At 48.4% G+C, this 23,960-nt stretch overlaps 1 protein-coding gene across 1 annotated transcript in view; it reads left to right on the top strand.

The window, feature by feature from the left end:
* The window catches only part of LOC122423776 (cat eye syndrome critical region protein 2), a 116,083-nt gene that overhangs the window by 86,499 nt on the left and 5,624 nt on the right, over window positions 1–23,960 (top strand). Inside the window, exons 4-16 of the mRNA XM_043441140.1 lie at window positions 26–165; window positions 876–980; window positions 3,535–3,584; window positions 4,222–4,391; window positions 13,327–13,480; window positions 15,949–16,078; window positions 16,322–16,359; window positions 16,446–16,537; window positions 16,728–16,854; window positions 17,407–17,696; window positions 18,154–18,282; window positions 18,407–19,235; window positions 22,323–23,673. Coding sequence (XP_043297075.1) covers window positions 26–165; window positions 876–980; window positions 3,535–3,584; window positions 4,222–4,391; window positions 13,327–13,480; window positions 15,949–16,078; window positions 16,322–16,359; window positions 16,446–16,537; window positions 16,728–16,854; window positions 17,407–17,696; window positions 18,154–18,282; window positions 18,407–19,235; window positions 22,323–23,673 — 3,605 coding nt within the window. The remainder of the gene's footprint in view (window positions 1–25; window positions 166–875; window positions 981–3,534; window positions 3,585–4,221; window positions 4,392–13,326; window positions 13,481–15,948; window positions 16,079–16,321; window positions 16,360–16,445; window positions 16,538–16,727; window positions 16,855–17,406; window positions 17,697–18,153; window positions 18,283–18,406; window positions 19,236–22,322; window positions 23,674–23,960) is intronic.

Genomic DNA, 23,960 nt, shown 5'->3' with positions numbered 1-23,960 from the left:
AAACCTCTTTCCCTGACCTGCGCAGGGCCTGGACGCCGACAGTCTCCGTGTGGAGCCCCTGGGCGAGGACAGCTCAGGGGCCCTTTACTGGTATTTCTACGGAACGCGAATGTACAAGGAGGACCCGGCACAAGGGGGGTCCCATGGAGAGCTCTCTCTGAGCAGGTACCTTCCTGAAGGTCATGTTGCCGTCGCCACTGTCATTAACGTCCAGTGCCTCTGAATTCCACTGCACAGCTCTCCTTTCATGAAGGAGTGAACTGTGTGGAGCAGCATGCCTGCAAGGAGGCACTTCACACAGAAGCACAGAGGACTTACCCTCTAGCCCTGCTCCCTGGGGTGGCGGTTCTGGCGCCAGTTCTCAGCAGCGCCAGTGCGCCCTGGGCCTTTCTCTGTGGCAGAGTGGGTTCTGGAGAACCCCATCCTACCTGGGGTCTTGTCAAGGAAGAGGCCTTGGGCAACGTCGCAGAGCTGTGCTGCCATCTTCCCCGCACTTCAGGTTGCTGGACCCTTTGCTGTTAGGGAAGCCTGAAAGTGAAAGTCTCTTAGTCATGTCTGACTCTTTGCGACACATGGACTATACGATACGGTCCATGGAATTCTCCAGGTCAGAATACTGGAGTGGGTAGCCTTTCCTTTCTCCAGGGGATCTTCCCAACCCAGGGATCAAACCCAGGTCTCCCACATTGCAGGCAGATTCTTTACCAGCCCAGATGTTCATGTGGGAGACGTCCGTTTCCTTGGTTCCACGTTTTATTAATAATAACGGAAGATGTGAGGTCGCCCTGTCTTGTCCCTGTAACTGCTGCCTTTGTCCTGTTTAGTAACCTTGTGGCCAGACAACTGACATTTCTGTTTAATGTACTACTTCTTAGGGAAAGTGAAGGACAAAAAAATGTCTCAAATGTTCCTGGGAAAACAGGTAAAAGAAGAGGAAGACCCCCAAAACGGAAAAAACTACAGGAAGAAACTTTCATGAGGTGAGAAAATCTTAGTGTGTGAAGGTCCCTAACCCAAACCCTTATGCTGGAGGGCTTGCCCAGTCCTTGCTCTGTCTCGGGGAGGACGTGGGTGTGCACTGGAGTCCTTGGAGTCCCCGGCCTGGCCCCTCTCAAGTTACCAGCTGTCTGGGAGCCCTCCCCCTGGGCAGTGGGGGCTCTGACAGCAGAAGGCACCAGGAACCAAGCCTGCTTACGGGAAGTGCCCTCCAGATCCCTTCGTCCCAGATTTCTGCACAGGAGGTGGAGTGAGTTAATACTGTGAGTCTAGGAGTTCTTTCCTGGTAAGGAGGCTTCAGTAGTAAACGTGTTTAGAACTCATTTTGTTAAGACGAGACCTTAAACATTTTTAAGTATTTATTTGGTATTTAATTTTTTTTTCATTTATTTTTATTAGTTGGAGGCTAATTACTTTACAGTGTTGTAGTGGTTTTTGCCATACATTGACATGAATCAGCCATGGATTTACATGTGTTCCCCATTCTGATCCTCCCTCCCACCTCCCTATTTGGTATTTAATTTTAGCAAAGAAAAAGATTGTTATATTTTGGGAAAATTTTAATTAATTTTTTGGCCACATTGTGCTTCATGCAGGCAGGATCTTAGTTTCCCGACCAGGGATCTCCTGCAGTGGAAGCTCAGAGTCTTGAGCACTGGACCATTAGGGAAGTCCTGGGAAATTTTACTTTAGTATGTCGTTCTTTTAGGAATATCCACCATGTGAATCTCAGTATAAGAGTTTTGAGGGTCTGATTTACTTAAGGATCAGATATATAGTTATTCACTTATGGAAGTTAAGTCACAGTCTTAAAAATTCTAATAACACAGGGCAAACTGCTTCCTTGTTCTCTGGTTTATTGTTAGAACTGCTTAAATAAGCTAAGTGCCTGAAGTGGACCAGATTTCACTATGTTGCTCATTAACTGTAATAAATGTTTTTAGGGATCTGATTATGAATCAGTCAATCAGAATTTGTTTTTTTGTTTGTTTTAACAATCAGTGTTAAAAAAAAAGAACAATTAGTGTTCCACTTAACTTTTCTGAAATTTTGACTATAGAATGCAAGCTTTCCTCCCACCAGAATTTGTGAGACATAGTCCTGTCATTGTGTTTTATACACAAGACATCAGTTTCTGGGTTTTGTTAGCAGCCTACAAGTCCATGTAAGTCCAGCAAGCTGTTTTGTACATTCATCTTTGGTTCCCTTGAGCCCCAGAATCAGAGAGCCAGTGGGGTGTCCTCACTTCACAAGCCCAGTGCTCCTGTGCTGCCCTCTGCCGGCGACTTTCTTCTGTAGCACTCTGAATCCAGTGCAGTATTGAAGTCTTTTTAAATTAAATAAAATTTTGTGAAATCTAAAAGGGTAAAACTACTGAATGTAACAAAGCAGATACAGAGAACAAACTGGGGGCGACCAGTGGGGAAACAGAAGGGGGATGGGCGAGCTAGGGGACAGAGGTGTGAATGAGTATGTCACATAAAAGGCTGTCGGGATGCACTGTACAGCATGGGGATGTGTGAGTGTTTTATAATAACTGTATATGGAGTGTGATCTTTAAAAATTGTCACTGTGTTTGTTGTACACCTGAAACTATACCTCAGTTAAAAGTTTTTTTTTTTTAAAGAATGATGAAAAAAAATACAGTAAGATGTATGTAGAAGGGGGAAAAAAAGTGAAGAGAAAGTTCAGTCCCTAAAATAATTTTTAATGTTTTTTAAAAATAAATAAAATTTAAAGTTCAGTTCGTCAGTCATAACAGCCACGCTTCTGCCGAGTGGGTGAGTGTGGCCTGTGGCTGCCTTTGTTGCATAGCAACGACACGGGGCATTTCCATTCTTCCAGGAGGCTGTGCAGGGCCGGAACATCCAGAGCATGTCCTTCATGGTCTAGGGAGACAGCACTATTGGGCACATAACACTGAGCGTGTTTGTATCTCATATCATTAACGGTCCCGTTTTCCAGGGAATTTCGTTGACTTTGCTGAGGTCAAGGTGGCATGCCTTGAGTGGGGCTGGGCGACCTCAGAGCCTGTGTTGCTCACTTCAGCCTGCTGTGGGGGTCAGTTCAACAGCCTTCTGTTCTGTGCAGCCCTCGGTTGGGTAGCAAGCCCTTTCCTTGGCCTTTAACTGTCAACACTGAGCTCCTCCATTCTTGGGCAGTGGTGCTTATTCCTGTGTGTAATCCTTCCCCTCTCTGCGCCAACTTGCCCGCCTTCTGACCTTGCTCTGTTGACGTGTCAGAGACACACACACATCCTCTCCTGGTGTTAGTAGTCAGCCACTGTGCCTTACACGCACACTCTCTCTCTTTTCTGATACTAATAGTAAGGCAGTGTTCCTTATACACACACATACACACTCACACATACACTTTCTCTCTCCTAGTGTTAATAGTTAGCCAATGTGCATTACATGCAAACACACACACACACTTCTCTGGTATTAATAGGAAGCCAGTGTGCCTTCCTTCCAGGGAAGCACAGAACAATTTTGGCCGTGTTTTTGTTTTAATGGTGACCCCTTTCCTTTGTTCTAGTGACAAGCAGGAAGAAAACTCCTCAGCATCTGAGTTGCAGACGAGAAACGGTAATGGCCTTCATAGGGGTTGGAGGGTTTGCGTCACCTTCCAGAGTCTAGTGCAGCTGCTGGGACCACTGCAGCAGTCTTCCCACCAGCCTCCTTGCCCCTCACACATTGCCTCGCTGTGTCCATCACTCCTTCTCATGAATCACTCGAGATCAGGACCAGGTCACTTCACTTGAGCCCCTTCCCAGGCCCAGCATAATAGGCTCCTGACATTGGGATGAATGCAAAGCTTCTCAAGAGCCTTCTTTTAACGTGAAATACTTTACAACATAAGGATGTGTACTGTGTTCTTATGTAGACTTTTTATGCAATCTGTAATCCAATACAGACATTTGAGGAGAAAAAGCAATTTATAGTATCTCAATGTAACAAGAAACACTCCTGAAGCTCAAAGGCATTTATGTAGAAAAGCAGATTCATTGGAACATTTCTAGGTTATTAGAGTCTATCAGGAAGGTCACCATAGTTGTGTTTGTATTGACTTCATAGCTCTTAGTTGTGAAGAGGAGAGTAGCCAGAACATCTGAAGTATACATTATCAACCTTAAGGGGTAACCCAGGTCCCCAGTGAACCTGATGGCAGAGAGGAGAAGGAGGTCCACGGGGCCTGTTTCCCGACTATCACTTCCTCTTCTAGGGTCCCAGGGACCAGGGCAGGGCTCCTGGTGGCTCCTGTGCCAGACGGAGCAGGAGTGGAGACAGGTCACCGAGAGCTTCCGGGAGAGGACCTCTGTGCGAGAGCGCCAGCTCTACAAACTGCTCAGCGAGGACTTCCTGCCCGAGATCTGCAGCATGATCGCCCAGAAGGTGCGCACACGGGCCCACGTGGGGCGAAGCTGCTCTGGGCGGGGTGCCTTCCTTAGAGGCTTGCGCGGCCCTACGCTCTGCTGAGCAGTCCAGCTTTCCTCTTTCCTCCAGCTTTAGTCCAGGCCCCAAGAGTAGGACCTTGAGCCCCCGCTCTCCTTACTGTGGGTCCTGGGATTCAGCCCTCACACTCCACCCCATCCTCATGGCTTCTGGAGCCCAGGTGTGTCTCCGCAGAGCGCTCTTTGCATACCTCTCCTTGTGCATACGCTGCTGCTTTTTTCCCCTTTTTAGCAAACTCATCTGGTGGTCTCCCTCTAACAGCAGGTCTGAACAGTTCAGAGCTGTCTGAGGGTTGTCTTGGTTGCTCCCTCAGTTCCTCCTCTAACCTCCCGGCACTCCGGTCCCGTCCTCTTCCTGTGCATCCTGTCTGCTCCCTTGCCTGTTCCAAGACTCTCAGAAGCCCCACTGGAGTTGTTTCTGTGAGCTCTCCCTGGACTGTCTTAGCCTGAGGTTTCCTCCACAAGTCTCCTCATCCTAAGTTGGTTTCATCGGGAGTTGTGGAGGCAGCTCCAGGCCACGAGCCACATCTTCCTTGTCACTGTAAGCTCCAGGTGACTTCGTGGCGTGCCTGTTCTGTGGTCAGTGCCTGCTAATCATCCAGGTTCAATAAAATTGATGCTTCAGATTCTTAATGGTTGTTAAGAGAAAGCATAAGAATGCCAGCCCTGCCCTGAAACCTGGGGAGAAAGTGTTATAAATTCCTGTTGCAGCACATCTCAGGGGCAGGGGAGGGGAACTCAGTGACAGATACAGTGACAGTGACATGTTGCGGGTTCTGTGATACATTGTAACTATTGAGCAGGTCAGCGCTTTGGAGTGAATCATAGAAGGTCTGACTTCAGTGCTTCAGGAACTGCATTTTCATGAGTGTCTCCTCATTGGTGTCATTTGTCCTGGTAATGGTGATTCCTCTTGGATCTTGTTCACAGCCCACTGTGACCATTTTTCTCCAGGGCTTGAGAAACGGAATCTAGTTCTCTTAGAGTAACTATTTAAAATAGAGATGGTATGATAACGCCAGCACCTTAACTCATCTGTAAGCATGCACCTAACCCGCTTACACCCTTTAGAAATTTCTGCCTTTTTAACTGAAAAGACTTTAGATTAGGGAGTTAAGGGGAAAATTTTACAAGCATAAAACGGGAGTTGATTCTTTGCGAGGGAAGAACTTAAATCTTAAATACAATTTTCAAGAACCATGACATTAGAAACTAAAGAATGGAGTAATAGATTTGATATTTTGAAAGCTGTCCAGTACTGTAAATATGCAAGCTTTAGTTAAATGGGGTGATTATGCACAAAAATCAGAATCAGCATTATGCAGCAGAAAAGCTTAGCAGACCAGTAATTTAGGGGAGTTTTCACACAGGGATCCCAACAGAAGCTCCAGAACCATTCAGATTTATTCACTAAACCTTTAAGAAATGATAATTTCCAAATAGTTATAAAATGAAGAAAGAATTGGCTTGACTACAATTGACATACAGCTGTCTTAGTGCCCCATTCTGGATGAATTTAAATTCACTCCTTGCTCAGTGATGTAAATGCAAGTTCCATGAAGTGCACCAGCAAGATCGCAAGGAGGATTGGAGCCTGCTGGGAGCCCACGCTGGAGCTCTCTGGTCTGTCTGTCACGTAGTTTAGAGCAGTAAATGAGTTTAAACGGCTGTTTCCATTTGCTAAGAGGTCTGAGAGACCTGGACTGCATGGGAGGGGGGACGCTGAGGGTGGTGTTTAAACAGGAGAGTGTGGGGCAGGAGTGAGGGGCACCCTCCTCTCCTCCAGACTTGCTCTAGTTTTCAGCCCCGTGTTTCCTAGCGCAGATGTTCCACTGGCTTTTGAGGCAGTGCGTGGTCAGAAAACATTTCCTGCAGGCTGTGTCTGACAGCCTGTGCCAGTGTGGACCCCCATGGCCTTGCAGTGAATGATGTCACAGCTGGTTGTCTGTCTGCCTTGAGCCCTGGAGAGGGAAATGCTCGTTCGTAAATTTCTGTGTTTACAATGTATTTGGACTCATCCTCTCCTCTTTTTCTTCAGCTCCTAAATACATTGGTGTTGGAGGTATACGAACAAGTCTCTTCGGTCTCCATGCAGGTTCTCTTCTGCCTGACTTCCTGATCCCCCAGGTCTCCTCTTCCTTTGGGTCCCTGGCCTTGGAGTGGCCTCTGTTAGCCGTCCACTGTAGTTCTCACATGGTTTTCGGCCTCATTGGCCTGGATGGCCTCCCACTGTCTGTTTACCTGAGCAGTTTGAAAGCTCATTCCCATCTTCTGCTCACTACCCTGGGCTGAGCCCTAAATGTCCTATTTTACATCTCAGCTTGTACAATAATCTGCATACAGACAGACAGGAAGGTTTGTCATTGGCTGCCAGCAAAAGCTTAGCTTTAAACACTCAAGTTTTTGGCTATTCTTTGCAGTGTTTGTTTATTCCACTGCTCTTGATATTGAAAAGGTTTTTGATGTTTGTTACAGTACTGAGTACTTTGGAGAAAGCCTTTAGTGTGGCATGAGTTTTGTGCTTCTTTTTAAATAGCCAAAAAAAATCTTCAGGTCTTTAAAGGCTTATTGGCAGATTTTCTGATCACCCAGGAGTCCAGTCTTCTTGTCCCAGAAAGGGTGACTGTGCTGACCTCTGAAACTGTTCCAGTGCTTTTTTTTTTTTTTTTTGTCAGGATACTCTGGGCACACCTGTGGCCAGGGAGTTCAGGTCCTCATTGTGCTGCTGGAGTTGGCAGGGGGAGGTGGGGGTGGGGGGTGGATGGGGAGTTCTGGGCTGTGCTTCAGCCAGATTCTGTTTGTAATGTTGAGAGGATTTCTCAGCGCTGTTTCAGACCCCATTTTGAAGAAAAAAAGTTGCAGTATAAGATATTTTTTTAAATGCCATTAATATATATATTTTTTGATTCTTTTATTGACTTGTTCTTTAAAGTACTGAACTTTAAACTATTAAACTGTTACAGTTTAAAATACCACAACTGTTACAGTTTAAAATACTGCCGCAAGTAACTTCAGGTCGTAAGTCTTGTCCCTTCTGAGGTGGCACGCTGCCTAGAAAGTTGCGTGGAAATTTAAAACACTCTTGGTACACTTGGTACACTTGTACATGTTTTTTCCTAAATGTGTATGATGCAGTTTATATAAAATGAAAGTGTTTGAGAATTCACATCAAATGGGAACTACTGAATTTGAAAAACATTAATTATAGTGAAAGAGAATCAACATAAGAAGTGAGAGGCAAAGTGGTGTCTCACTGAGCAGAAGTGTTTACAGCAGGCAACCTGAGGTGGGGGAGCCTGGGGAAGGCAGGATGGGGGACAGGCAGGGATTGAAATGGACAGAAGGGCCCCAGTGAGCAGGGGCGGTCAGGAGCATGTCACGCGGGTAGCTCCTGGACCTTGCTTCTTGCTCTCAGCCTTTGTGAGCACTCTGCTCTGAGTTTTGTTGTTCAGCTCTTGGAATCGCAGACTTTTTTCTTTTTTTTTGAGATGTAATTGATGTGTAAAATTAGTTTCGAGTGTACAGCATAATGATTTGATAGTTGTGCACATTGCAAAATGATCAGCAGTAGGTCTAGTTAATATCTGTCACCTCACACGGAGTTTTTTCTTGGGATGAGTAACTTTAAAATCTGTTCTCAGTGTTCACATACACAACACAGTATTATTGACTGTGGTCACCATGTTGTACATCTCATCCCCTTTCCCTTCTCCAGGGATCTTCCCAACCCAGGGATTGAACCCAGGTCTCCTGCATAGCAGGCAGATTCTTTACCATCTGAGCCACAAGGGAAGCCCAAGAATACTGGAGTGGGTAGTCTGTCCTTTCTCTGGCAGATCTTCCCTACCCGTGAATCACACTGGGGTCTTCTGCATTGCAGGTGGATTCTGAACTTTCAGGGAAGTCCATGTTATGCCCAGGAGTTATTTATTTTATAAATGGATGTCTGTATATCTCACTCATTTTGCCCACCCCCGTCTATTCTCTGTATCTTGAGTTCAGTGTTTTTAGACTCCACATGCAGGTGAGTTGATACAGTATTTGCTTTTCTCTGACTTAATCTCACTTAGCGTAATCCCCTCATGTCATCCATGTAGTCATGCATGGCAGCATTTCCTTTCTGTGACTGAGTAATATTCCCTTGTACATACACCACCCTTCTCCATCCCTCCACCCACCAGTGGACACGTAGGTTACAGCCGAGTCTTGGCTGTTGTGCTTCAGTGACCGTGGGAGTTGTATTCATGTTCAGGCTAGTGCTTTTACTTTCTTTGGAAAGATAGGCAGGAATGGAATTGCTGGGTCATATGATAAAATTCTGTTTTTTATTTCTCAAGGAACCTCTGTACTCTTTTTTCCGTTGTGTCTGTACCACTTTATATTCCTGCCAATAGTGCACAAGGGTTCCCTTTTTCCATATCCTTGTCAGCACTTGCCATCTCTTGTCATTTTGTTGATACCCATCATGGCCATTCTAACAGGTGTGAGGCTTTGATTTGCATTTCTCTTATGATTAATGATGTTGAGCCTCTTTTCATGTGTCTGCTAACCATCTGTGTGTCTTTCTTGGAAAAATGTCTGTTCAGATCCTTGGCTCATTTTTTAGTAGAATTTTTTGTATGCGATTGAGTCTTACCAGTGTGCTTTTTTAAGATACTCTAATTTCAGGTGACTAAATTATTATTATTTTTATTATTAATTTATTTTAATTGGAGGCTAATTACTTTATAATATTGTGGTGTTTTTTGCCATACATTGACATGAACCAGCCACAGGTGTACATGTGCCCCCCTGTCCCAAACACCCCTCCCACCTCCCTCCGAATCCCATCCCTCTGGGTCATCCCAGTGCACTGGCTTTGAGTGCCCTGTTTCATGCATCAAACTTGGACTGGTCATCTATTTCACATATGGTGATATACATGTTTCAATGCTATTCTGTCAAATCATCCCCGTGAGTAAGTTATTACTTCTTATGTGCTTAGTATAAATATTAATGTGTTTTAAAAGCAACTAACTAGATAAAAAATTGTATAATTCCATTTGTGTGAAACGTCCAGAATAAATAGATCCACAGAAGGAGAATCACTTGGTGGTCACCGGGGGCTGGAGTGTGAGGGTGTGGCGCGGCTGGGATGGAGGTCACGGCTTTGTCTCCGGTGCTGAGGGTGCTCTGTGGGCAACCAGATGGTGGTTGTGAATAAGCTGAGCACCCCTCAGCTGTGCACTGACAGTTGTTCATTTTGTGTGAATTTCACCTCAGTATCTGTATGTGTGTTTCAAAATGATGCATAATCTCTGATTTTGCAGCAGTCCTTGGCATTTATGATTTTCCTAAGTTTTAAATTTTTTGCTTTAATATATAAAAGATGTTTAATAGGAACCTAGGAACTCTATTCAGTGGTTTGTAATGATGGAATGGAGTCTAGACGGAAGCGTGGATATGTGTATATGTATAACTGACAGAAGTCAAAAGGAGGAAGGAAGCAGCAGGGGATGAGATGGTGCAGTAGCATCACCACCTAAATGGACATGAATTTGAGCAAACTTCAGGAGATAGTGGAGAACAGAGGAGCTTGGAGTGCTGCAGTCCGTGGGGTCCCAAAGAGTGGGACATGACTTAGCTACCAAACAACAACAGTAACTAATTCACTTTGCTGTATAGCAGAAACGAAGGCAACACTGTAAATCAGCAATACTCTTAGAAAAAATTTAAAAATTCCTGTTTCATTTTTAGCAAAATATCTTAAATCTATTTAAAATTAATTTTAATGCCACACCATAAAGTCTATACATGGTAGCAACCTCTTGGTACTTTTAACATTTGAATTGTAGAATTTACTCCTGCTACAATGTGATCTCTATTAAAAAAGTTAATAAAAATTAGATCATTGTAGAACATGTAATACTGGATGATTTCCCCAGCTTATTTGGGAAGGGATTGTTCTGTGTCCTAAGGAATTTATTCGCTCTTATAGAAAACTGGGGAGTCGAGTGTAAAAGTGCAGGAGACATAGCAACAGGTTCCCTGTTTACAGCTTCATGTGTTTGCTTCAGGCCTTTTCTCTGAACATTTGTTACCAACCTGGGATCATACTGCCTGTTGTCTTATGACCTGTGTTTTTCATTTAATCTCATGAGCCTTTTCATATTTCATTAAATATTCTTCAGAAAAACAATTTTAATTACTACATACTGGTTATGTAATTTTACCTATTTTAAACCTATAAGATATTTACAGTTGTTCACTATTTTAAATAATGTTGACTTGTAATGTACTCAGAAACACTTTGTCTGGCTGTCTAACTGTAAGATGAAGTCACACAATGTGATTACCCTGCCCAGGGTTGCTGACATGTGTCTCTCTCGTCCTCTGGAAGATCCGTGGCCCCAGCACTTTGAGCTATCCGTGTTACCACGTCTTTGCAGACATGTCACTTTTTTCATCTTTTACAGTGCTGTGAATGAATAGTCTTTTGGTTTTTCTTAGGATCATGGATGTGTTTTATCTACCTTCTGTGAATTTTGTACTCATGTTTCATTTTTTTGGTGGTCACAAAAAGTCAGACAGGACTTATCAACTGAACAGCAACAGCTGTTAATTGCTTTAGATATCTTTCCATGTTAAGAATAATACACTGTTGTATTTGTTGGAAAAAATTATATAGATAGTCTTAGGATGTGCTTATGCACATTTTTATGACCTATTTTTCCCTTTTCTCCTCCTTGCATTGACTTCAGGCAGGAGACATATCTTCTTTGTTTACCTGGTTACTGTTGACCTGAGTCCTCATTGAGATGCTTGTCCTCTGTAACATGTCTTTGTTGTGGCAGGAGGGAGCATGTTCCACAACGTGTTTTTCCTTAGGCAGGGGAGGACATGCTCATGCTATCCTCCCTATGTGGTTAGCACTTGCTTTTCTCTGTTTTTCATTGGGTCTGATGTGTAGAAAATGCAGCACTTTCTTTGAAGGAAGTAATTCCGCCTGCCAGGCTTGTGTTCACTGTCCCCTGCCTAACCGCCGCCCCATCCATAGATCCTTGTTGAGCTGAGCAGAGGAGAGGTTTGGTCTGCTTTGCTTTGTTAATAGCAGCTCCACACGACTTCTCAGCAAGGGAGAGAGAGATGTTGCCACAGTGGGTGTGATTAGAGACCTGTGGAGGGATGAAGGGGCAGAGGATGGGAAGGTGCTTCCCTGTCAGTGGGAGGCTTGTCCATGAGATGCCTGCAGCAGCCCCATTTCTGAAAGCACATCCAGCTCCTGTAAACCCCGTGCAGACCGCCCATTCTGGTTATAGGATCTAGAAGTCAAGGAACTTTGTTTAATTCTATTTTAATTAAATTCTAATTTAATTTAATTTTGGGCGACTGACTACAGTATACATGATACAGTACATGTGCATGGTACAGTAAAAATAGTTAAGTTTTTAAAAAAATTTCATCTCTCTTCTTTTACTCTGAAAGATTTTTACCTTGTTTGTTAGCCAGCTCTTTTAAAGTCAGGCTTAGAATTTGAACAGTAAAAATGACTTTCAGAAGGTCTGTTATCTAGGCAAGAGCACTTTCTATTTCTGAGTTAAATGATATTTGAAACTCGTTTTAAGGACCATTAAAAAGTAAAAAATTTCAATCAGATTGGTTTCTGTGTTTAATGATGATTTTGTATATATGGCATACATATGTATGTCCTTCTCTGGTGGCTCAGACAGTCAAGAATCTGCCTGCAGTGCAGGAGACCTGGGTTTGATCTCTGGGTCAGGAAGATACTCTGGAGCAGGTCATGGCAACCCACTCTAGTATTCTTGCCTGGAGAATCCCATGGACAGGGGAGCCTGGTAGGCTGTAGTCCATATGGTCGCAAAGAGTCGGACATGACTGAAAGACTAACACTTGTCATTTGGATGGCAGTCTGCCATCATCTTTTTCTCTCCATGTCAAGACCACTTGTGTAATTTCCACAGAGTAAAGATATTTATGTAGAAAATTCTTAGATCTTCTTTCTACTGAAAAGAAAAACATCATATTCCTGACTTAGTTTCACCAGATTTGGAATAATTGACGTTTCTTGCTATACACTGTAATGTGCATTTTTCCTTTGCAGACACCTGATTCTTTTTCTCTGTATCTGTGCATCTTACAGGCATTCTCTGTTATTACAGGTAACAATTATTACCTCTTCAATAATAATTTTAAAAAAGAAAAAGTACCTTACACATCAGCACAAAAGCCCAGGGAAGAAGTTGAACATAATGATTTCAGCCCTGGCTTGAGTTTTGTGGGCTACAGATGGCTCAGAACTAGCGGTACTGGAAACACCCAGAGTAAGGCTTTGAGAAACTATTGATGGTAGTGGTCCTGGTTATCTTTTCGTTCCTTGAATTTCTTAGTCAGGTGCATTTCTGTGCTGTCACTTCATCTCTTTCCTATTCCTTAAGGCAAAATGGTGGCCCTTCCCACCGAACCCTCCTTTTTTTTTTAATTGCTTGATTAATAGAGGAAAGTACAGAAGTTAGGAGTTTCTGAGGCATGCAGATGACTGAAGTTGTCTGTGCTGTCTCCCCCTTTCTTTGTTACTTAGGGGGGATTGGTTGGTGTCTCCTCTCCACTCTAGCCTCCTCTCCAGAAGGTTGTCTCCCAGAGACAGCAAGTTGCGTGACCATCGGGCCCAGCTACCCCCTGTTCATTCCCCATTGTATCTTGTGAGTGTGTGTCTGTACTCATTGATTGCACAGATGACAAGATGAACTTGCATTTAAGGCAGAAGTCATCCAGCTATCTAATGCTGTGTGTGGGATAGAAAATGTGGACTCTTTACTCAGAGCAAAGACCTGGTTTTGCTTTATTGCATGTTGACTGAACTTTTTAACTCCTCGCAGGAGACCCCTGTGCTCAGCAGGCTAGAGAAACAGAAGCGCCGGGAGGAGGAGGAGGAGCGCCAGATCCTTCTCGCGGTGCAGAAGAAGGAGCAGGAGCAGCTGCTGAAGGAGGAGAGGAAGCGGGAGCTGGAGGAGAGGGTCAAGGCCGTGGAAGGTAGGAGCAGCTCTGCTGGGCTGGGTGTGGGGGCGGGGGTCCTGGGGCCCGCCCCTGCAGTGTCCTTGCCCTCGTTCTGGGTTCCTTCCGTCCCGCCTTCTCGGCTGGGCTGCATCTGGCCTCATCATGTGATGACCCCTCGCTTTCCTAGTTACTGCCTTCTGATTCATAACAGGCTAACTCCATTCTGACCGTGACCGTGGCTAGTGTCTTTAATGCAGTCATGCAGCCTGTACCACGCTTGTTCACATACACAGCACAGCATCCTGGACTGGACTGTGGTCAGCACACGATGCCTCACATCCCCGGACCGACTTGTTTTGTCACTGGGGTTCACACCTCTTGGTACCGTCACACAGTTTCACTCACCCCGACCTCCTGAATCTAGGTGCTGAGGTACCTCACTTTGGGACACTGACAGGTCTTTGCATGTTCTCAACTACTGGGACTTACTAAAATACATCAGGCTGTCTGGATAAGCACCACAGGAAGTTGAGAGATGACCAAGAGCTGGGCAGGGCTGAACACAAAGGCTGGTCTCCTTTGTGAGGCTCCGCCTTTAGGACAGAGAGGTGGTTGTTCATCTGCTGCATAGAAACCAGCACAGAGGGTCTAGCAAAATGAAGACACAGAAGAATAGGAGATTAAAACCTCAGAAAAAAGTAATTTATTTGATAAAGAGTTAAAGTAATGGTCATAAAGATGCTCACCAAAGTGGGGAAAAGAATGGATGAAGACAGTGAGAACAGAGAAGGAAAATATTTAAAAGTGCCAAATGGAAGTCTCAGCACTATACCAAGGCTGGTCTTCATCCAAAGGAGATGATGATGTGTATATGGTGGGATCGGAAGGGAGTCTCTGTTATGAACTCCTTCTGGAAAACCAAACGATTAATTCCAACAAGTACGGCTCCCAGTTAGATCAAGTGAAAGCAATGCTTGATGAAAACTGTGCAGAATTAGTCAACAGAAAACTCATAGTCTTCCATCAGGATAAGGCAAGGCTGCATGTTTCTTTGATGACCAGGCAAAGCTGTCACAGCTTGGCTGGGAAGTTCTGATTCATCCACCGTATTCAACAGACATTACACCATTGGATTTCCATTTGTTTTGGTCTTTACAAAATTCTCTTAAAGGAAAAAAAATTTTAGTTCCCCGGAAGGCTGTAAAAGGCACTTGAAACAGTTCTTTGCTCAAAATGATAAAATTTGGGGAAGATGGAATAATGAAGTTGCCTGGAAAATAGCAGAAAATAATGAAACAAAATGGAGAATACACTAATCAATACGATTCTTGGTGCAAATGAAAAATGTCATATTTTTACTTAAAAATTGAAGGAATTTTTTGGGCACGTGTTGACAAGTAGTAAATATTGGTCCACTCCTGTCTGGAGCAGCCAAACAGAAACATCAGGATTCCACGTCACACTCCACCTCACGACGTGAGAGTGAGTGAGGTGGTGGCCTCGCTTGTGAAGGAGTCGCTGTAGCCGTGGGGGGGCACCGACACTGCATTCACCTGTGGGCCCCGGGGCTCGCCTGAGGCCGGGGAGGAGTGTCTGTTCAGACAGTGATTCTGATGACGTGAAGAATCGGTTGACTGGTTGTGAAATCCTGGATTGAGTTCATGAGGCCTAATGTTTAACAGTTTGATACATGGATGTGCTTTAATTTAGTTACACTTTTCTTTAAACTTGAAATCATTCTCTTTCTTAGAAACCAATTTTAATAAAAGTTGTTAATAGCAAAATGCCTCTGATTAATTAAAGCAGGTATAGATTCTCTTACACATACAAGTTTATTTATACACAGGCATGAAGTTGGAGCGAGGGAGCTTGGTGAGAGCGGGCGTCTGCGGGCCGTGTCTGCTCCCACCGGGCATCTTCCCGCCTATCCCTCCGTCATGTGTCTTGCCTTGGGATGGTGTCCCGAGTCCTTGCTTCTTCCTTCCCCATTGCCAGCAGGCCAGCAGTGCACTGGCAGTGTTTCTCATGGCCATGTCTGGGGTCCAGAAAATGCCTCCCCTTCCAGCTCCTGGCCTGTCCAGCTGGCTTCTTCAGTTCCCTGGCACCTCCTGCACCAGTGTGGATGGGGGCAGGCGGCTGTGCCGTGGGTGGGATAACCAGTGTGAGCGCTTCAGAGGGCTGGTACAGTCCTGGTGTGTTTGGAGTGAGGTCTGGTCCTAAACAGGAGATACTGTCTTCATGTGGGCAACATAGAAAGGGCTGGAGCTGGTCAGTGAGGGTGATTGTCGACCCTCTGCTCCCCTTTTCCTTCCAACCTGCTTGCTCGCTCTCGCTCCTTCCCCTACCCTCCAGGGCCGCTCGCCTCCTGACCTCCCTCTCTGTGACCCCCAGGACAGGAGTCCAGGAAGCCTCTCTCCTGTCCCCGCAGAGGTCGGCAGAGGGCGCAGTCGAGCACGGCTCTCCCTTGTGGCGTCCTGACGCGCCTGTGCTCCATGTTCTCGCAGATCGAGCCAAGAGGCGCCGGCTCAGGGAGGAGCGGGCCTGGCTGCTGGCCCAGGGGAAGGCGCTGCCCCCCCAGCTGTCCCACCTGGACCCCCAGTCCCCACCGCGGGCCGAGAAGAGGACGAGAGACCCGTGAGTGCAGGGTGGCCCCAGCCCTCTGAGGGGGGCTGGGGGCGGTGAGTGTGCCAACCCTCATTCTCTCGTGTTTTCTGGAGGTCGTCAGTGTTACGGACTTACCTTAGCAGAGGTTCACAGAGGTTCACTGGGGACTTTTCCAAGCCTCGGTCCAGAGAGCTGTGTGTCAGGGTGAATCTAGGGCACTGGGGAGAGAAGGGGGTCTCAGTCACTGCTGATGGCTCCCTCTCTGATTCACAGCTTCGAGCTAGATGATGACTTCACCGCCATGTACAAAGGTCAGTTCCCACGCTCCACGCCTGTGTTCTACCAAGTGTGTTCCCAAGGGCGTGTGCTGACCCTGCTCTTCTCTTTGGCCCCTCAGTTCTGGACGTGGTGAAGGCTCACAAGGATTCCTGGCCCTTTTTGGAACCAGTGGATGAATCGTATGCCCCTAACTACTACCAGATCATTAAGGTAGAGGCGGCCTTGTCAGCTGCATGACTGTGGCGTGTGCCTCTGTGGCGATTGTGCTGTTCTGTAATCAGCCGGCATTCCTCAGGGCTGGGTGCTGGGTGCTTCCCAGGTTTTCAAACAGCTCCTAGTGGTGTGGGGACTGCAAAGTACTGTTCCTCCAACAGATAGTAATGCGTGTGGCCTGTTGTAGGTTCCCATGGATATTTCAAGCATGGAGAAGAAACTGAATGGAGGTTTATACTGTACCAAGGAGGAGTTTGTGAACGACATGAAGACTATGTTCAGGAACTGTCGAAAATACAATGGGGAAAGCAGCGGTGAGTGGAGGAGGGGTGCTGTGGCTCTAGCCTGCTGCAGTAGCAGGACCAAGAAAAACAGGTGTATCCAGAAACGCACTTTCTCCAGGTTCAGCCCTTTCTCAGGACCATGAAGAGAGGGTGTGTTGAAGCCATGGGCTGGGCCGTGCCGGGCCCTGTCCATCCTCCACAGCGAGAGGCATGGCGGCTGCTGGCCTGGTTTTCGTCTTGGGCCTGGTCATCCTGGGCCTTGCTCACCCACCGTCTAACAGTCACAGGGCAGACCTTGGATGACGCAGCCAGTGTCGCTGCAGGTGCCGAAGCTTGGAGGTTCAGTGATTATACTTAATGTTTCTGCAGTTTGGCATTGAAGAATTAAATTTTTACCAGTTTGGGCTCCTGAGACCCCTGTGCCAGCCACACAGGCTGGACAGTTTCTTAGGCCAGAAATTGTGTCCCATTTCTTGTCTATAGCCCTAAAGGCAGGAGGCACTAAAGAATTTGCAGTTGAGCGGGGGGAGGTGGTCTGGGGGCCTGCCTGGTGCGGGGGGCTCACACCTCTGTCCCCCACAGAGTACACCAAGATGTCGGACAACCTGGAAAGGTGCTTCCACCGGGCCATGCTGAAGCATTTTCCTGGGGAGGACGGGGACACAGACGAGGAGCCGTGGATGCGGGAAGAAGAGAGGCGGGAGAAGAGGCGGGGGCGGGGTGCGCGCGGTCACGTGTGCACGCGCTCCCGGGACTCAGAGGCACCAGGCCGGAGGCAGCCCGCGGAGAATGGAGGGAAGTCGCTGCCCCTGGGCCGCCGCGCCACTGCTTCTGGGGCTGGTCAGAGCAGCTCCGTGCAGCCCCCTGGCCAGGTGGGTGCCTCGAATGGCAGCTGCCTCTCTGGGCCCCTGTGTCTCGTTGCCCCAGCCAGCCTCTCTTCTCAAGCTAGCTAGCAAGGATCAGCTTCATCCCGTAGTAGTTTCTCTTGACTGGGGCCTGGGGGGTGTGTGAAGTTCTCCACCGTCTTCATTTAGTCTTCATCTGTCTTAAATCCTTTTTGTTAATCATTAGAACTACACGTTCTCAATGGGGCAAAAATTTGAATTAAAATCTCAGTCCTTGTAAGTCAAAGCATGGGGTACGTCCAGTACATAAATGCACCTCTCCAGGCGAGCAGAGGGGAGGGACTCTGAGGGTGGGGATGGAAGCCCCTGATCCGCCCTCGTAGGCCAGGGCAGTGGGGCTCCTCCATGAGCTGGAGCCTGGTCTTCAGGACGTGAAGGATGTACTCTCTCCTCCTCCTCCCTGCCTCTGCCCCGTGCCCTCCAGAGGCCAGCAGGACAGGGAGCATTTTGTCCTCTCCGAGGGTCGGATCCTGCTGAAGTCAGTGTCTCCTCTGGAGCCCCGGGGCCACCTGTCCGTGGACCTGGCCCCCAGCCCCCGCCTCTGGCTGTACAGGTAAGCAGACTGCTCAGCATGTGCAGGTGCCAAGGTTTGTTCCAGAAGTACCGTCTCTCCCCAGGGTAAATTCATAGTCCCCATAACCATGGGGTTAACACAGCTTCCCTTTCTCTGTTGCCAGCCTCCAGCTGGAATTAACCACCATCGAGGCCCCGGGTGTGGCCCCCCTGATGAGAAGCTGGCATGCGGAGGGCTGGCCCCCCTTGCTGACATGGGCTCTCGACCTGGACCCTTGCCACTTGGTCAGATGAGTGGCCCCAGCCAGGACGGGCGCGTGTATCCCCCCGCTCATTTCCAGCCAGGGCTCCTTCCTCCCAGGCACGGGGGTGCTCCAGCCCGACCCCCAGACTTCCCCGAGAGCCCAGAAGTCCCTCCTGGCCATATGTACCGACCCTACAAGTACCTGAGCCGAGTGCACTCTGCGGTCTGGAACGGGAGCCACGGCGCTGCAAACCCCGGACCCTTGGGGCCAGACGAGAAGCCCCCTGTGGGGCCAGGACCTTCTCACCAGCCCCGCCCTCTGGGTCACATGATGGATTCCCGAGTGATGAGACCTCCCCTCCCCCCAAACCAGTGGACAGAACAATCCGGCTTCCTACCTCACAGCGTTCCTCCTTCAGGGTACCTGCACCCCCCGTGTAAACCTGGCGGACAGCGGCTCCAGCCCCCTGCAGCCCCAGCACTGGGTTCGCTGTTTGGAGCACCGGCCCCAGCCCTGCGGGGCGTGCAGGGTGGGGACTCCATGCTGGACAGCCCCGAGATGCTGGCCATGCAGCAGCTCTCCTCCCGCGGGTGCCCGCCAGGCGTGCCTTACCGCCCCCGCCAGCCTGCACCCCCCTGCCTGCCTGGCCCTTTCCCACCCATGGGCCTGGCAGCCCCCAAACCTGCCTCGGGAGACCCTGGGAGGACACAGGACAGCAGTGATGTGCAGGAGCCTGAGAACGGCCAAGGTAATGTGTGCATGCGCGCTCCCTCCACCCCCCATCTGCCCTGTTAACTGGTGACCCGTCTTTTTATGCAGACTAGTAAATAAAATGTCAGCTGGCCTCCGATCCCTTTCACTTGACTGTCTCTGGGGTGAGCTGGCCGCGGTCCGAGCATTTGCGGTGACCATGACGCAGCTGCAGTGCCTGCTATGTCCCCACTCGTGCCGAGCCTTCCAGAGCTCGCTCACTTCACTCTCAGAATAAACCTTGAGGGGACTTTGACTAGTATTCTTGTTTGTATGGATGGAAGCTCCAGGGCACAAAGGTGGTTATTTGCCTTCATCCAGCTCTTAAGTGGGGAGACCGACTCAAACCCGACACAACGGACCCGGCATCCGTGTGTCCAAGCTTTGCGTCGCGCAGCCCCACTTGAAAAGGACTGTCCTGAAGTGACCCTCGGGGAACATATTCTCAGGGCTTTACTCCTGGCTCAGTTCTCTGCATGCCTTTCTCGTTGGGCCCACGTCCGCGCGCACTGAGGGTGGGGAGCAGTAGTGAGATGGGCACGTCGTCAGGAGGATTCTAGAAATGCCATTTACAAGAGTAATAAACCCACGTGCAGGAGAAGGGCGGTGGGCCTCCTCTGTGTGACTCACGCCTGTTGAGGACGGACATCTAGCCTGTGTCTGTGTGGGATCCGTGGCACCTGGCGTCTACAGAGAGTGAGGTGGTTCCTTGTAAACTGGGTGGTGGGCCAGGAGCGCAGACTCCCTTCTAGCGATTTCTTGGAGGGGAGGCTGACTCTGAATGCCACCTGCAGCACGATCTTCCAGGCATGATTTCAGATGTGATTGGAATTCAGAGCTTTAGAGGAAGAGTATCAGGAGCAGTCTGTCTGCTTAGTTGCCATGATGTTTGTGTTGTTTTGTTTGCATTTTATTTTTTCTTAATGAAGTATAGCTGATCTACAGTGTTGTGCTAATTAATATCTGCTGCACAGCAGAGTGATAGTTATACATCTATGCATTCTTTTCCATATTCTTTTCCATTATGGTTTATCACAAGATATTGAATGTTATTTCTCTGTGCTGAAGTCAGACCTTGTTCATCCGTTCTGTATATAATAGTTTGTATCTGCCAACCCCAATCTCCCTGTCCATTGCTCTCCTACCCACACTTTTACTTGATAGTCACAAGTGTGTTCTCTGTGTCTGCGAGTCTGTCTCTATTTCATAGATACCTTCATTTGTGTCATATTTTAAATCCCACATATAAGTGATACCATATGTTTATCTCTTTCTGATTTACTTCATTTAGTATGTAATCTCTAGGTCCGTCCATATTGTTGCAAATGGCATTATTTCATTCTTTTTTATGACCCAGCCATGTTCCACAGTATATACATACGACGTCTTTATGCATGCATCTTTTGCTAGACATCCAGGTTGTTTCCATGTCTTGGCTATTTTAAATGATTCCGCAGTGAACATGGGGTGCATGTATCTTTTTGGATTATGGTTTTCTACAAAGGGCTTCCTTTGTAGCTCAGTTGGTAAAGAATCTGTCTGCAGTGCAGGAGACCCAGGTTTGATCACTGGGTTGTGAAGATCCCCTGGAGAAGGAAATGGCAACCCACTCCAGTATCCTTGCCTGGAAAATCTCGTGGAGAGAGGAGCCTGGTGGGCTGCAGTCCATGGGGTCGCAAAGAGTTGGGCACGACTAAGCGACTAACACTTACTTACTTTCTGCAAATACATGCCCAGGAGTGGGATTGTAGGATCATATGTTAACTCCGTGTTTAGCTTTTTAAGGAACCTCCCTCCACACTGTTCTCCATAGTGTCTGTACCAATTTATATTCCCATCAACAGGTAAGAGGGTTCCCTTTCTCCACACTCTCTCCACTGTTTGTTATTTGTAAACTTTTTAGTGGTGTCCATTCTGACTGGTATGAGTTGATACCTCATTGTGGTTTAAATGTGCATTTCTCTAGTTTAGTGATGATGAACATCTTTTTATTTTGGCCTGTTGGCTATCTGTATGTCTTAATTGAAGAAATGTGTGTTTAGATCTTCTGCCCATATTTTGATTGGGTTTGTTTTTTGGTTGAGTTGTATGAGCTGCTTGTATATTTTGGAGATTAAGTCCTTGCTGGTCTCATCCTTCGCAGCTATGTTTTCCCAGTCCGTAGATAGTCTTTCCATTTCGTTTATGGCTTCCTTTGTTGTACAAAAGCTTGCAAGTTTAATTAGGTCCCACTTTTTTATTTTTGCTTTAATTTCTACTGCCTTGGGAGACTGACAGTTTATGTCAGAGAATGTTTTGCCTATATTTTCTTCCAGGAGTTTTATGGTGTCATGTCTTTAAGCCATTTTGTGTTTATTTCTGTGTATGTTTCTGTGTATGTTTTTTGTTGACTGAATAATGAAAAGTGCACGTTTTAATCATCCTTGTGCAGCTTGTACCTGCGATCTTTAAAGCCAGTGTTAGTTTTTCAGGAGCCAACAGTCCTAGTTGATCTTAAAGGTCTGAATTCTTGATCTTGTCTGTAAGCTCTGACCAGAATCCTATTTTGATACCCTTGGGCAACAACTCTGCCCTTCCTGAGAGATCATAATAATAAGATGCATTTATGGCCAAAAACAATAGCACAGTAAAGAATTCTGAGTCTGTAATTAACCATTTGAGTTCAGTAGGTTAATGACTGTTTATTAAATTTCTGTAATCCCTTGAAGATGCCCTTTGAGTGTTACACACTGTCCATGTCTTGTTTTCAGGAAGCCCAGGCACAGCGGGTGTTGTCGTTCATTTAGCAAATATTCATCTAGTCCTGTTCGTACTCCCCTGGGTGGGTGTCCTGACTGCAGGACTGGGTTGGGACCCAGCCTTCCCAGCGTCCTCAGGCCTGGCCGCTCCTCTTCACTATCAAGGCGGTGTCTCCCAGCCAGCCTGCAGTCAGCCAGTGCACCCTCTGCCTCCTTGGAATCAGGCACACAGATCACAGGCGGTGGGCAGGGTAGGGGGCACGTTGTTGTCATCTTGACTGCCTGTTCCTGTTGTGTGCTAGGGTTTCAGCTCACCAGGTGTGACTTTGTCTCTGCTTTCCTTGCAGTGGATCCCTTGCCCAGGCTCGAGGAGAGACCAGCGAGTGTTGGTGCTTCAGAGGGGGCGTTCCTCAAGCAGCTACCTCACCCTGCGCCCCCTCTGCAGGCCGACTTTGCCAGGCGGAGCTCACCCCAAGGAAGGGGCCCAGAGGGCCCGGAGCTCAGGCCGGAGTCCTCGGAACCTGGGGACGGGTGCCCAGCGAGTACGGTCAGGTCTGCCTGGCTCTCAGGGAGTGGCTTCGCCAGCCCACCCGCCCAGGCGTGCACCCTGGCAGACCTGGGGCCACTGCCTGAAAACGGACTGCGGGTGGAAGCCTCCCCGTGTGGGTCTGAGGGCAAGGGCAGGGCGCCACCTGAGGCTGGGCCCCCTGCAGAGCCTGCGTGCTCCCCTCTGTACGCGCCTGGCTTGGAGTTCCCTAGCTCCGCCACACGGTACCATGTGGGCCCAGGCCTGCAGGCTGTGGGTCCTGTGATGGGGGGCAAGCCTCCAGCCCCACACCCTCCTCCCTTTCCCCCTCGGGCATTTCAGTCTCATGACCCTCATTCTGGAGTCTTCCCTCGGTACCGCCCCCACCAGGGCATGCGGTATCCCTACCAGCCGCCACCGCAGCCTTCCTACCACCACTACCCGCGGACTCCTTACTACTCGTGTCCACAGACCTTCTCAGACTGGCCGAGACACCTCGCAGCCCCCGTAAGCCCGAGCGGGCCCCCACCAGCTCAGCCTGCCCCTGCCAGGCCCCTCTTCCCTGACAAGAGCGCTGTGACCGGGCTGCAGGGCTGCGAGGCGCTAAGTGCTGCCTTAACGCCCCCCACACGGGTGGACGCGGTGGAGGCTCTGAGCGCTGCCTTAACTTCGCCCACGCGGGTGGACGCCGTGGCTGCCAAGACAGCTGAGGGGCAGAACCCCGGCGCCGAGAGCAAGCAGGATGAGTCTGTGGAGCAGCCAGAGAGCCCCAAAGAGTTCCTGGACCTAGATAACCACAACGCGGCTGCCAGGCGGCAGGGCTCCCTGTCGGCCAGCGAGTGTCTCTACGGCGCGCCCCCGGCCCCGCTCGGCCCGGGCATGGCCTTCGGTTCGCCTGCCTTCCCCCCACACACAGTGATGCTGCACGCCGGACCGCCTTATACCCCGCAGCGGCCGGCCACGCATTTCCAGCCCAGGGCTTACGCCTCCCCCTCGGCTACTCACCCACCTCACCGCCCAGTGGCGGCCCAGCCCAACGGCCTGTCCCCCGAGTGCCCCCTCTACCGCTACCCTGAGGAGGGCCTGGGCCACTTCCAGGCCGTGATGATGGAGCAGATGGGCCCCGGAAATGGGGTGAGGGCGTCCTTCCAGGAGATGTACAGACCGTCTGGGTAAGGCTGCAGCTGCGTGCCTTTTTTCTATGGGATGAAGCAGAGTAGATGCTAGTCTCCCAAAGAGAAGCGGGCTTGGGAATGAAAGACTGACTTGGGTGGTCTGGACCCAGGAGGAGCGTATGGGTTGTGTGTGTGTGTGGTATTTTTTTCCTCATGAAGGTGAATGGGCATTTCAGTGCTATTGAGTTAGGTTTTGGACACCTAATCGCCAGAGTTCTGGGGCTGTGGGCAGACTTTCGCCAGGGAGAGGGGGTCTCAGATCTGGGTGGGTAGTCACGGATGGT

Source organism: Cervus canadensis, chromosome 21 (genome assembly GCF_019320065.1).
Source record: "Cervus canadensis isolate Bull #8, Minnesota chromosome 21, ASM1932006v1, whole genome shotgun sequence".
Lineage (NCBI taxonomy): Eukaryota > Metazoa > Chordata > Mammalia > Artiodactyla > Cervidae > Cervus > Cervus canadensis.
The sequence above is the reverse complement of the archived record's forward strand: the minus strand, read 5'-3'. Positions and strand labels throughout refer to the sequence as shown.